General features: G+C 33.0%; 1 protein-coding gene across 4 annotated transcripts in view; it reads left to right on the top strand.

Annotated features, from left to right (window-relative positions):
* The window catches only part of LOC106707312 (stromal interaction molecule homolog), a 37,509-nt gene that overhangs the window by 13,577 nt on the left and 8,013 nt on the right, over nucleotides 1-15,919 (top strand). For 2 of the 4 annotated variants that reach the window (XM_045683490.1, XM_045683492.1), the window contains exons 3-6: nucleotides 2,723-2,842; nucleotides 3,311-3,423; nucleotides 5,658-5,773; nucleotides 11,513-11,706. In XM_045683490.1, the coding sequence (XP_045539446.1) occupies nucleotides 2,723-2,842; nucleotides 3,311-3,423; nucleotides 5,658-5,773; nucleotides 11,513-11,706 (543 nt within the window). Of the gene's footprint in view, nucleotides 1-2,722; nucleotides 2,843-3,310; nucleotides 3,424-5,657; nucleotides 5,774-11,509; nucleotides 11,707-15,919 lie in introns of all 4 variants that reach the window. The other 2 variants (XM_045683491.1, XM_045683489.1) reach the window with 1 other exon arrangement.

Genomic DNA, 15,919 nt, shown 5'->3' with positions numbered 1-15,919 from the left:
TTCAGGCACTAATAGTCTCGATACCGCATAAAAATTCTAGATTTTTCATAATAAAATATCAACAGTCAAAATACATAATACATAATGTGTATAATATTATGTATTATGTATTATAATGTTTAATAAATAACATAATTTTGTTGTAGTAAATGATGGTATCTATTTCTGCCGTTTCATCTTTGCAATTGATTTGACGTCCCCTTGGCTCAATAACTAGCACACCTGACGCTACGGTCTAAATTGTAACAAATTCTCAATGACTGCGTATGTACGATGTGAAATGTATTATGTTTTTTGTAAAAAAATTGATTGAACTGAGAGCATTTAAATCAAATTTTAACTTATTATTTACGAAAGATTAAGGCTGAAATTTATAGTCGGTACTCGGACTTAGCTCCGACTTGACTTAGGTTTATCTTATGGCAAACTCATCTAAGCATTTGCTTAAAGTTATCTCAGATTCGAATTTATAGTCGTTCTGGGCTGAGATTTTGTCAGTGTTGCCAATTTAGCATATTTTATGCAAAATTAGGCAGATTTTTATTACGTTTAGCACATTTTTCTTCATTTAGCATATATCATTATTTTTATTACCATATTAACTTATATAGATATAAATGAAATTTAAAAATGAACATGATGCATTTTAGACGTATTCAAAAAATCACAAGGTAATATATATTTTTTATAATAATTTAGTTCGGCATTCATAACAACGAGTATAGCAGATCCACTTTAATAGGCCACATTTAATACTTGGAGGACTTGTTAAAAAGATAGTATATTTAGGCATATTATAACAGGTCTTTAAGCACATTTTGAAGTAGCCGAGGTGGCAACAGTGATTTTGCTAAGCAAGAGAGTTTTACAAAGTTTCTATTCGCACAATATCTTCTTGGTACTTCTCAGTATTTAGAAAAAATATATTTAAAATACATGATCCATATATCATTTAACTTATTAATTTAATCGAATAGTTGCATTTATTTATAATTTGCTATCGAAATTATAAGCAAAACGACGAAATAAACATTTTTTAATTAACACTTTTGTAAAATTATGGTTAGGTATACGGTAGAACGGAACGAGATAATTTGACTTGACAAAGTAAATGACAACGTCAAACCCATAACAACAAAATAAAATAGATTTTGTTATTGTTGAGGTTAATATCTTTTCTATCATATTATGCATTTCTTCTGGAAGTTGCCTTATCTACCTGGACATATAAAGATTCCATCCTTTGATGTTTACCCTGGACCCGTATTCTTACGGACTTTCCATACTTTATCTTTCATTTGGATTTGGCTAACAAACAAACAAAGATTTTCGAATGGATTTTTGAGGATATTGTCTCGAATAGATAAAATTAACAAGCTTGGAACATCGCATCAACAGGTAAATATGATCAGTACCGGCAATAAGTAATACTATATTTATTTTTCTGTTAATAAAAATAATCATGTATACTTTAGAAGAAACCTTTTTCTTTGGTATTATTTTTTGTACTAATTTTCTTCTTTCTGTTGTAGACTGTTTGTGGAGATTTACCAGGCTTAAGCCAACCTAAACCGTACATCATCATAAATAAAGTTTCAAGAAAATTGAGTCAACTTCTACTGCAATTTATACGTTTCCCTATCTACCTACATACGCAAATTGGAATAATCGGGTAGCACTAACAACCTGCATGGACTATTAATAAATATATTTCTTCTTAAATGTTCAGAATATGGTTTTTGTTTGTTTATTTTATTGTAGCAATCCATGTCGTAAGCAACATTGAAATCCTTTGAAACGAGAAAGAAGTATTTGTAAGAGTAGGCAGGTACAAAATCCTTGGAAACGGAGTGGTCATCAGGTGAATCCAAAATATATGAAAAAGGTTCAAAGTACGCACATACTCCGAAACAGCCATAACAATGACAAGTTCATATTGATATAATGCCAAATGCATATTAGTAAACTCCTTCGAAATCGTAGAACAGTGGTAAACACCAGCAACAACAACATCATTTACACGAATGGGTCGGCTCGCCTGATGAAATACCACGATCACACAGAAGACAGGTGGAAATGGAAGTAACTCCTAGTTTCGTCTGATGAATGGGCGTGTCTGAGGCCTAAATTTAGTCCTCTTCATTATTCCCCCCTTTTCTTACAAGGAAATGATGGGAAGGTGAAGCGGATTTGACGGAAGAGTGGACGCCTAGGAAGGGGAAATATACCCTTTCTGTCCCTCCGTCGATTATATGTAGGCAACGTATCTGCAATTACGGATGCTTAAATTATACGAATTTAAAAGTAGTCGAGAAACGTGTCAGATTTCGCTAAGTCAACGATTTTGGTGACTTAGCATTTGCTAAGCAAACGTCTAAGGTAAGCTTAGCATGTGATTATAAATTTCAAACTCGTAAGATAAGTCTAAGCAAAGTCCAAGTACCGACTATAAATTTCAGCCTGAGTATTGGTTGCATTGCAAAACCTCAGATTTTATACTAACGGCCATTGCTCTATTTCATACATATGTATTTTCATCTGAAATGTCTGAGTGTATGTATGAATGTATTGAAGTAATATTAAATAATACTGATAGCTCATTAACTAACGGATACATTTATCCGGAAATGTTTTTAATTACGTTTTGTTTTGTAAAAATGGGTATTAACTATGACCCTAAAATAACATCTTGAACTGATGATGTTTTTCCCTTGCGTTCCAGTTCCTCCGTGAGGAGTTGCAGTACGACAGCGGCTATGAAAAGCGGCAGCGCGCCTTCCATCACAATGATGATATGCACATCTCTGTTAAAGAGTTGTGGGAGGCCTGGCTTAGATCAGAGGTCAGTTAAATACTATTAAAATATTAATTTTTAAAGATTTAAAATAATAGTAAGTCATTTAATCTGTTCAAAGATACTTCAACACTTAAAATACAATTAAAAACTAATGACACAAAAATACTGGATATAAAACAACAAAAAATCAAATACATATATAGAAATTATAACTGTACGTTTGTTAGAAGTAGCTAGTGAATTTGAAGCCTACATTCACATTGTTTTTTTTTTTTCAGCGTAAAATTAAAGAGAGACCCTAGTAGAAAAGTTGTCGATGACTCTTCAATAAAATAACTATGGTTTTTGATTAAAATTATAACGATAAATAACGATCTTTTTGTTCTAATAAATACGTCAGGAAATGTGGATAGTTGATAGTTGGTAGAATTTGTCTTCTGTTTATAAACAAATCTAATTTAGGTTCTTGTTTTTAACACAAATATTAACTGTAACTTTTATGTTTACTTTCAGGTTCACAATTGGACTACAGAACAAACGGTGGAATGGTTGTCCCAGTCAGTAGATCTCCCGCAGTACAGATCTTTATTCTTGCAGCACAAGATCACTGGAGCCACATTACCCAGGTAAAAAATCAGTTTTATCATGCTTACCATCAATTTTAACTGTCTTAACACATGTACAGTCGAACCTGAATAAAGATAGTTCAAGGCACTGCAATAATTCTCGTTTATGCATGTTTCAATTTAACCCGAGTTTCTTGCTTATGGAGGTTAATATGTATAAGAACATTAGTGTTATTTTTTTTAAGAGAATGAAAAGCGTGGTTATATTGTGTAATAGATCTGAAGAATGAGTGCGGAGGTGGCTCAGGGATTAAGCACTTGACTTGCAATCTGCAGGTCCTGGGTTCGAATCCAGACATGTACCAATGTGTTTTTCCATTCTTGATTTACATATGTACGTTAATCCGACGTTCTTACGGTGAAGGAAAACATTGTGATGCTGCACATATCTGAGAAGAAATTCAATGATATGTGTGAAGAAAACCCGCACTGGGTCAGTGTGGTTGACTATGGCCTAGTCACCCCTAAGGTTAGTCTTCGACGAGCCCCTCAGTGGTGACGTATAGTGAGCTGAGCTGATAAAGAATTTCAGGGGAAAACTGAATACCACATCCAATGTGTATTGTCGCAGACTCTATCACTATAAAAATTACTTCTGTTCTATTCATATGAATTAGGTTTTTCCCGTTGGACCGATCGGCCTACCGATCTATTGGTAATACTAAAGGTGAAGTCCATAACAGCATTAGTTTGATCAACCGTTTCATGTGATGGAGTGGCGCTAGAGATTCAACTATAGTTCTCTTTCCCCTAACACCTTTTGTCTGGAGCGTATAGGAAAAGGAAATTTTCCTTTTTTAATACTTGCCCATCTCTAGCCAATAATACCCATGCTCTTACTCTCGGGCATACGCAACCTATTAAACAAAGATATTTAAGAATAAATAGAACTGAATTTACGAACTCAACTTTTGAGCTCAATCTCGGCTCAGCTCAGCTCAAAACCACTGGATCTATCTCAAATGTCAAGATGGACACGCGGACTGTACTGTATTGACTTGTCATAAAACATTTCACAAAGTTGTATAAAGCTCCCTCTGTTGATAAATAGTATTGTTATGTAAAATAATAGCGTATATACAAGCCACATATATGAATAACTAGCTGTCGCTTGCGACTCCGTCCGCGCGGAATTTAAAAAAATCATAATAAGTAGCCTGTCTTCTTCCACACTATGAATTACATCTGTGCCAAATTTAGTCGAGATCCGTGGAGCCGTTCTGGAGATACGTTCAAACAACATCCATTCATCCAAACATATGCATTTATAATATTAGTAAGATTATCGATGTTACAGATATCTGTGTAACATGTTATATTCTATCTAAATAATATATTTCAGAACCCATAATATTTTTAACTGACCTGATATTCTATCAGGGTATCTATCGCCCAATTCGTAAGTTACTTTCATCATCATCATCATCAGCTCACTATTTTGTGTCGTTATCATTGTTCAATTATTTTCAATGCGTTCAATATTGTAGCGAAAGCTACTATTATTTCTGATTTCTTTTGACGACGAATCATGATCATCAGTCCACTATACGTCCCCACTCAAGGGCTCGGAGCCTACCCTAATTTGGGGTGACTAGACCATAGTCAACAACACTGGTCTAGCGCGGGTTGATTGACATATCTTTGAATTTCTTCTCAGATATGTGCAGGTTGCATCACAATGTTTTTCTTCACCGTAAGAACGTCGGATAAATGCACATATGTAAATCGAGAATCGAAAAACACATTTGTACATGGCGGGATTCGAACCCTGGATCTGCAGATTACAAGTCAAGTGCTCTACCCCTATACCACCGTAGCTCTTAATTAATTGAGTTAATTACTTTGATTGCATTTACAATTCCTTAACCGAAAGCGCTACTGCTGATATGATTAAAATTTCAGAAGAAAAGTCTATCTAATAAGTTTTTCTAATGTCCTCTCTATAACTATACTACCCTTCTTATGTCTGATGAAAAAAAACTTAACTAGTAGCCTGTGTGTTTTATCAGACTATGATCTACATCTATGCCAAATTTCATCGAGATCCGTTGAGCCGTTCTCAAGATACCTATCTAACAAACATCTATCCATCCATCCAAACATTCGCATTTATAATATTAGTGAGATGATATATTTGAATCTCTTTGCTATGTTTTTCTACTAGCAACATCTGATGGTCGATCACTGGTTTTTTACCTTGTAATATGAAAAAATAAACCTTATATATTATTTAGGTTGGCGGTAAACAACATGCAATACCTGAGCAATGTCCTTGGTATTAAGGACCCTATACACAAACAGAAGCTCGCACTCAAGGCTATGGATGTTGTATTATTCGGACCTCCGAAAGGTAAGTCCCCGTTTCCTATTGTACACCTTCATTTTTATCTTATTACTCATATTATAAAGATTTGATTGTTTGTTTGTTTGAATAGGCTACGTAAATACTGTACCGGTTTGAAAAAATTCTTTCACTGTTGAAAAGCTACACTATCCCCGCGTTACATAGGCTACATTTATAACTAGACTAGCTGTCGCCCATGACTGTCCACGCAGGATAAAAAAAACGTAATAAGCCTATGTGTTCTTCCAGACTATGTTCTACATCTGTGCCAAATTTTATTGAGATCTGTTGAGCCCTTCTGGAGATACCTTCAAACTAACATTCATCCATACATACATCCATCCATTCAAACATTTGTATTAGTAAGATTTAGATAACTCCTAGTTTCATTATATCTACTAATTTTAGTTCAAGGTAAAAGCTTTCTTATAAACACGAAATATGTATTAATTTTGTCTACGGCTTTTAACTATCGGCTGCATTTAATATAGATTACAATATATATTTTTGTTACTAATTATAAAATTATATTTTATTACATTAAGTCTGTGACATCAATTTATAGAATAGTATTGTGAACACTAACAAAAACAATTTATAATTAGTACAATGCCATCCAAACCTTATTGTGGCTCGGAATATTGCACGAGAGTTTGAGTAGAACACATTTTTAGATATCAATGAGGTAAAAGAAAGTGAGATCTGTCCCGAGTAGACATGTATATAACTACTAGCTGCGATGAAGCTTGAATCTGATAATACCTGATCATCAATTATAGATGTATGTAGAAACTAGAGAGTGCCAAAAGGAAATCTATGATCTCCAAACCGCTGCATTGCAGGTGTTAGTGTTCTTACAGTATGTTTAATTTAGGCCTTGAAATACTATTCAATCAAAACATGATTCAAATGTAATCATCAAAGTTCGATCTTTGTTAATTGAAATAGATTTATTATGTAATAATTAATTAATTAATATTTCCCTATTGAGTACCAATATTCATTCCAAAATAATATAATACTTGGCATTTAAATCTTGATAATTTTCTGCAGTGGCGAATATTGCAATGATCTCTTCGGTTATTTTTTTGAACGATACCGAATAAAGTTACGTTATTTCTGTTATTATTAATTAAAAATATATAAACAATTTTAATAGACTTTAATTCTTTAATGTACATTATGTGCAGGCAAACCATACGTAAGAATATTCCCTTTTCCTACCTCCTATTTATCTTTATCTCTGTCTCTTATTACCTTTTCTGTGCACCTTTTAACTTCTTTGACTAACTTATAACTGAATTTAAAGGTAATTTACACAATCGTTTTTGTAGATTTCCCCTATTAAATCTATATTAAGAGATTTCCTTATCGGTCATTTAAAGACTCTGAGTGCGGAAGTAAATCTACTAAATAATACAAGGCGCCCTTAGATAAATTGCAAATATTTTAAGACGCTTTAAAAATGATGTTATTATCCAAACAAACATCGTGTCGAGGCGTTCGAGTAATAAACCCACTTTTTATAACTCGTAGTTAAGTGCTCACGACATGACTTGACATTAACCAATGTTCGAATGTAAAAAATTACATTTAGGTAATGTATAAATCTTAAATTATACTTTGAATTTAAGTTACTATTTACGAAAAATATTGAAAAAAAATATTGTCAAGAGAGAAATTATTATATGTGTGTCTATACTGACACAATTCTGTAAAAAAAAATTGTCACCTTGCTTTGTTCCAATGGTGTAGATAATGATTATTCAGTTGTATTAATTTTGAATACATACTTTGATTACCTTATATTTGGTCTAAATAAAGTGACTATCAAATGCGAAAACGATCAAAACGATTAGAACACAATGTCGGTAACACATTTAGTTATACTTTATTAACGATTATTACATACACGATTAAGCAATAAATTAATTTCACATTTAACTGAGAATACGAGACCTTACACGAGTTACACTGTCAAGACACATGTGCAAAAATATCTTGCAGGCAACTAGCGTTGCCAGGCGTCCGGATAAAGCCGGACATAGGTAGGCTTTTTGATTGCTTGTCCAGCCAAAATAAACAGTGTCCGGGTTGTCCGGCTTTTGTTAGGCTTTTTACATTGCGCAAACGAGTGGCCGAGCGCCGGCGATGAGAGTCGACTGACAGTCGTATCCGGCCTTTCTACCCAAATGTCCGGTCAAACTGGCTGGTCTGTCCGGCTATTAGGTTTGGTGACCTGGCAACCCTACAGGCAACCGCGAAATAGAGTAAACAGACACAATAGAAACCCATCTTATAATAAGGAAATTTCAAAATTTATTTACACCTTCTTATTTTAATCTCCACCTTAGAAGCCTATCAAAGAAAAAATACATTCTGGATAAGCGAGAAATCTATATAAGCGAAAGTCATGGTCTAGTCCCATAAGCGAGAGAAACTCGGGTTAGAGCGAAACTCTATAAGCGAGATCAATATCGCGGTCTCCAGAACTCTCGCTTATTCAGCTTCGACTGTATTCTATAGTTTACGTCAATCATTTCAAAAGTATACCAAATTAAAACTTTTTGTCTTTGTTCAGTTGAATTATTTTGGTGCTATTCTTTTCTCAGGCGTATATAATTTCACGGTAATTGCTCTAATTGTACTTAATTACACGAATTAATCTTGTTCAACACATTGTTATGCGAAGTAACCGTTCATACGTGAATAAATTTTGTTCAACACTAACAGAAGACATAATCTTTTTAGGTAAAATACAAGTTGACTACGGAATGCGTTGGTCAAGTCAACATGTCAATGTTACAGAGCACGCAAAAAGTTTCAATTCAAAATGAAGTACATTTTTTTTGGCGTTCTTAGAATATCTTACCAAAATATCATGAAAATCTATTCAGTTGTTTAGGAAGGCAGATTAACTCGAGCTGTCGTCCGCAACTCCGTCCGCGCTGAATTAAAAAAAAAAAACGTAATAAGTAGCCTATGTGTTCTTCCAAACTATATTCTACATCTGTCAAAAACTTCATCAAAATCCATTGATTCTGTCGGGAGATACCTTCTAACAAACATCCATCTAACCATCCTTCTAAACATTGGCATTTATAATATTAGTAAGATTTTTGACTCCTGTTGACTAAGAAACTGTTGAATACAAGTATAAATAAAGGTGTGTACCCATTAGAGTCGTCGACACCTGTACCTGTCGTATTTATGTGCCTAATTAATGGTTTTCGCGAGGCAGTTTGCGGCAAGTGACGTGGGCGAACAATGTCTCGTCGCAACATATCTAGTTGCTCGTAACGCGTTATTAAATCATACATAATAGGGCCACCACGAGTCCGGACTGAAACCGGAAATAGAAAAAATTCAACAACTACGACAGGAAATTACTATGGCACCTACATACGACTGAATGTGCGAAAATTATTTGCTACTCTACTTGCCTCTATAGCAAAATTTTAATTATCCTCAAATTTACAATGTGGTAACAAAACGGTAAATTAGCTAACTTTATGGTTGAGTTCAATTAAAATGAGATTTATACTTACTCATTTCACTGGCTGATAGTGTCATTTAATGTCTATGGATTTATTTTGTAAAGTTTCAGTGTTGATATTGATGGTATAAACATGTCTGTTTTCAATAAGTCCGTAATTACAACCTTATAAAATTGTTTGTTATAATTTCTCTTTTACTTTGAATTTGACTATAGGTACCTATATGAAAATCGAAGTAACTCAAAACGGTTTATTTCGTTCACAGGATAGTCATTCAAAACATTTGCAACTATATGTATAATTCGAAAATAACCAGATTTGAGGTAATTTAAAAGTTTTAAAATTGCGCTATAGACCGCAATTTGTGGTTACAATAATGTTACATCACAGTGCAAAGTGTGATTTAGCCTCATTCAGTAACAAGTATTGTTCGTACATCCGCGCTTGTGATCGTGTAATATTAGTTTTTTTAATGGCTCCACGATAATTTACCTTAACCTCACGTCCGTAGTTTTTTTAATCGTGTTATTTTTTTGATGGCTCAATGACAATTTACCTTTGCCTCATATTCAAGTTTCGATCGTGTATTATTTTATGGCTCCATGACACATGACCTTTGCCTCAAAAAAAAAAAACAATCGTTGAAAATAATGACCAAATAGTGAAACGGTTGGTGAATATGAAATAATAAAATAGTGTTTTATTTTTACGTGATGAAAATATTATGGTGTTTGAGACTTGGGTCGCACTGGCTGTTTCGTATTTAATTTATTTGCTGATCAGTGGACGGTTTTTGGATTTGGACGATGATGGTAAAAAAAAGTTTAGCTTAAACGTCTACCGTAAAAATTGTGTTAGGTATGTGTAGCAAGACATACAGACAGATAAAAATATTATTAAGTGGATTTTCGTAATAAGCAAATCAAATATACCATGTTCGTGAAATATGTTTTTTTTTTTTATTCTTCTATAATACATACAGACACTAGCATTTATTGTCGTATCAGGAGGTTAAGAGGATGGCACAATAAAAGGACTATTACCTTTAGTTTATTCAATGTGACTTATGAAATATACATGGCCACAGGGTTCACAAAGTTTTTAAACTATTCGACAGGAAAAAGAATAAATTATTTACTGTACGTACAATTTTCCTTATGTTGAAAATACAATAGCTTTTGTTTTGTGAACATTTCAATCGGTCGAAAATTTGTAGTTGAAATCGTCTTTTGCGGTCGTATAAGCTAACAAATACAATAAACTGTATTAAAATCTATTAGATATCGTTATTTCGTATTGTTAATTAGTCACGTGTACTTAATTAACAGTGGAAACAGCCCGCGTTAAGAATGTACACTCACGTGCAGCGTTTGGATTAGATCAATTAAATAATTAATAACTAAGATTATTTATGACAGGCATTATTTAGACCTCCCGATTTATGTGTATTGGTTTCTATTATAAAACTACATAGCGCCACAGAACTCCCTTTGTAGCATCTCTATTAAAAATTTCGAATGTCTTTATAGAGTAAATTTTTAAAATGTTGATAACATCAGTTGCATTGTATTAATCTGTGTATCAACCATTTGTTGTCCAATTTGCCCTTAAAATAAAAGGAATCCTTTGCTCATTTGGTTTCAATTGAAAAATTTTCTAATAAATTAGCGATTTATTTAAAACTAGCAGTGCCCGCGACTTCGTCAGCGTGAAATTCTGTCTTCGGTTAGAATTTTTTAAGGCTCATTGTTTTACTTAACCGACGTGCTATGATTTGATGTATGGATGTAGAAGAACATAGAGAGAGGTGTTTCAGGACCGCACTAAATGTCTAAAATATTCCCAAACAAAATTTCATTCCCTATTTTTATTTAGCACCCTTGAGGGTAACATTTTTTCAGACGTTGAATTTAATATTCATTTATATCAAATTAGCTGCCTTAAAAATAAGTTTCAAGCTTCTAACTGCAAAAATGACAATAATTCCATACAAACTTTCACCCCCACTTTCAACCCCTTACAACCCCTTTTTCGCGTTAAAATATAGCCTATGTCCTTTCTCAGGCTCTAGACTATCTGTGTACCAAATTTCATTTAAATCGGTTCAGTAGTTTTGGCGTGAAAGCGAGACAGACAGACAGACAGAGTTACTTTCACATTTATAATATTAGTAAGGATTTTACCCTTTTCGTACATAAAATAAAATAAATGTTCTAAACTAAACGGGCACTATATTATTTGTCAGAAGGCAGTAGATGGAAGGACTGGCTACTCGCGTCGTTGCTGTTGGGCGCGGTGGTTGGCGGGTGGGCGGCGCTGCGGGCGGGCCGCGCCAGCCGTACACAGGTGCAAAGGATGCTTCGTGACATGGAACAGCTAAGAAAGGCTGAGATGGCTCTCGATGATATGCAGAAGGAGCTCGAAAAAGCGCGCTTGGAACAGGTAAGAAAACATTTATTGCCACACAGAAAATAAAAAAGTGCACACAGCACAAACTTACAAATGTTTAAGTAATTATATATACTAGGCAAGCACTGAGAAACAATTCAAACAAATTCGTTAAATACCAGATTTTTATCACTTATCAATTACTTGTAGATAAACTTCATGTCTTTCATATATTTCTAAGAAACACTAGACATGTGTTTTACATACGTAGTGTGAACGTGTTAATTTGAGAGCCAATTACGGTTTATATTTCCTGGAAGAAGAGTTCAAATTGTATGAAATCACTTACCATAGCTTGCATCATCACTATAAAGAAATATAAATGACACGCATCAAATGAAAATTTTGCTTTATCTCAGTTTTCTCTACTTTCTATTAATCGTCTTTTATAGAACTTATCCTTCGTTGGTTATTTATATTATGAACGTCTTTCCACAGTATCATTGTAACTATAGTCGAATTAAGTGGAAATGAGAAATTATACCTGTCTAAACAATTTTACCTTTATAAGACTGTAATCACAGACTTATTGAAAATAGACATATTTTTATCATCAATTTCAACACTGAAATGTTTCAAAATAAATCTATAGATATTTATCTTTTCAGCCAGTGAAATGTGAAAATATTATTTCTCATTTCCATTGAATTCAACCGAAATTAAGAAGAAAAATAGATTCAGTCTATTGTGAATTCCTATAACTTAAACAGTCTGACTGATTTTTTATCGTCGAAACTCTAGATTAATGTCTTACGTAACGTAACGTAAGTAATATAAAATGGAAAATCAAAATACGAGCTTAGATAATATAACCTTTCGAAGAAACCGCATCATAAAATCTTTACCATCGACGGACTCACTCAACTTGTCATACGGCTCAACAACATCAAGCCAACACTCCATAGGCTCACAGGATCTGGAAGGTACCGATCGAAATGATACAGAATTACTCAGAGAACAAATAGAAAAATTAAGCAACGATCTACAAAGTGCACATAATGAGATACAAATTTTGAGTAAAGAAAATAATGAACTTAAACAGCAGACTATGGAACAACAATTGATAATAACCCAATTTAAAGATGTTTACGGTTCACCTAACCCTAAGAACTGTACACAGAAGAAAAAACACAAGAAGAAATCCACAAAATCCCCACAAGCCGAAAACGTCCCTCTGGATAACATTATAGTTGAAAAGGATAATAATAATTGTAATAACACATTACCTGGCGAAACCATCATCTGCACCACGGAAAAAGAAACACAGACATATACACTAGGAGCCCAACAATCAGACTATAAAGACCCAAGCAGATGTGCACATGATAAGCAGAAAATTATAATCTTAGGAGATCAACAAGCCCGTGGCCTATGTAAAAATATGATACAGAGAAGACAAAACAAATGGAACGATAAGTATAACATCACGTCTATTATTAAACCCAACGCAACCAGCACACAAATTCTAAGCAGCTGCAATGATGACTTCCTTGAACAGCTGACTCCTAACGATATTATAGTGTTAATACTAGGATCAAATGATAAACAACCTTATACATTTATGACTGAAATATGTAATGCATTATATAAACTACGTTCTCATACTGTATTTGTAACAAATATTCAATATAATCCTTATCTAAACAAAAATATGTTAAATAATAACCTAGAACTATTAACTCAAAAGTATCATAATTGTAAATACCTAAAAATATACAATTCATATAAATACTACATCAATCGCTATCCTACATTGACCCACAGGGAGAAGTACGTTTTATATCTAGCTCAAAAACTGAGTATTGAAATTGATTATCAACAATATTACAATGAATTCCTCAGTAAGTACAAACATAAATATATCAATCGCAAACATCATAACACGCAAACACAAAATACAACAGCAAATACATTAACTAACCTTACACAAACTAAAATTACAAATTATTTTAAAAAGGTAACAAAAGTATCCGAATCTAAGAATACTCGATTATTTCGTAAAACCAACTAAACAAGAAAGTATAACTTTAATTCATCAGAATATTGCCGGAGTATTAAATAAACAAGAACTTATTGAAATAGCTCTAACAGACTTACAAAAGGAGTTAGGTATAATCGATATAATATGTTTCACGGAAACATTTCTTAAGCGGGGTACAGAATCAAACCTTAAAATACATAATTATAAGTTAGTATCATCTTTCTCTCGGAATAACCAAAGGCGCGGTGGTTCATGCATCCTAATCAGAAATAATCTACAATACAAAGAAATAGGTAATGTAATTCCTCCAATCCCACTCCAATTTGAATTTTGTGCTATTGAATTATTAAAACTAAACCTTATTGTCGTATGTATATACAGAACGCCATTAGTAGATGCAACAGTATTCCTTAATTCTCTTGAACTACTCGCTACTACTCTGTGTAAATATAAAAACAAGAAAATTATAATGTGCGGTGACTGGAACATAAATATATTAAAAAAAGACAAAAATACTGATACTTTAAATTCCATATTAACTAATAATAACTTTAAGAACCACATAGAAATACCAACACGGAAAAACGCATGCCTAGACCTCATAGTAAGTAACATACAACACACAAAAAGTGCACTTCATTACTTAGCTCTCTCAGACCACGAATCCGCACAATCAGTAAGAGTAAACTTAGAAATCGGCGGAAATATTCGAGAAAGTTCAAGTTTTTGGTTTAAAAATGTTAGAGATTTAAGTGAAGAAAATATAGCAAAATTTAATTATTACATTTCAAACCTATCCTTTTCTGAGGTATACAACTACCAAACAGTAAATGAAGCTTTTGACTCACTACATGAAACCATAACTCTCTTCTACAATCTATGTTTCCCTATCATTAAAGTTAAAGTCACTGGAAAAAATGTAAAAAACAGAGGATTAACAAAAGGCATCAAACGCAGCTGTATTAAGAAAAGGACATTATATCTTAAATATCATTTATGTAGGCATAATAAAAAACGCAATAAAATTATATATCATAATTATACTAAAATTCTAAAAAAATGTATATACAAAGCGCAACAAATAGCCAGCCTAAAATATATAAGAAAATCTAAAAACGTGTGTAGAGCAGCATGGCATTTAATCAAAGAGAACACAAATAACATAACATCCAATTCCGAAATAGACTCTATTGAAATTGACAATAAACTACATAATGATCCTAATAAAATATGCGAACTATTTAATAACTACTATATCTCCTTAACCAATAATAATCAAAATGTACATAGTAATAAAGTAGTAAACTCAATTATCCCGGAAAATCCAAAAACTATATTCCTAACCCCGGTAAATAACATAGATATTTATAAAATTATCCTAACCCTAAAAAATACCAACTCTACAGGCTATGATGACATAAGCACTAAAGTACTTAAAAAATGCGCAACTAGTCTCGCTAACCCCCTAGCCCATATAATAAATTTATCTTTAACGGAAGGTACTTTCCCAGAACGATTAAAAAAGTCAATTGTCAAGCCTCTGTATAAAAAAGGAAAAAGAACTGAAATGGGCAACTATCGCCCGATAACATTAATACCTATATTGTCGAAGATCTTTGAAAAGGTTATGTATTATAAGGTGGAACACTTCATGACATCATGTAGCTTACTTAAACAGGAACAATTTGGATTTAGGAAAAATAGCTCCACTACTTTAGCATGTTTTTCACTGATTAAACAGATAACTGAGAGTCTTAATCACAGAACTAAAGTCTGTAGTATATTCCTAGACATGACGAAAGCTTTCGATTTTGTATGCCATAAAACTCTTCTACTAAAGCTTTCCTCTTACGGTATACGCGGGAAAGCTAATGAATGGATAAAAAGCTATTTAGAGAATAGACAACAATGTGTAGAAATAACAAAAACTAACCAATGCGAACAAAAAATTTTCAGATCCAATTTTAGACAAAACAATTGTGGCACACCTCAGGGAAGTATATTAGCTCCGCTTCTTTTCCTCATATACATACATGAATGACCTCCCTGATGCAGTTAACAAAGATTGTATACTTTTTGCTGATGACACTACATTAATAATAAAATGTGAAAACCAAGCACACTTAGAAAAAGAAATTACTAGTACTTTAGATAAGGCTATTAACTGGTTAGAACAAAATAATCTTAAAATAAATATGAATAAAACTAATATTATACAATTTCAAA

Source organism: Papilio machaon, chromosome 22, assembly GCF_912999745.1.
Source record: "Papilio machaon chromosome 22, ilPapMach1.1, whole genome shotgun sequence".
Lineage (NCBI taxonomy): Eukaryota > Metazoa > Arthropoda > Insecta > Lepidoptera > Papilionidae > Papilio > Papilio machaon.
Note: the sequence above shows the minus strand (reverse complement) of the source record. Positions and strands in the feature narration are given on the sequence as shown.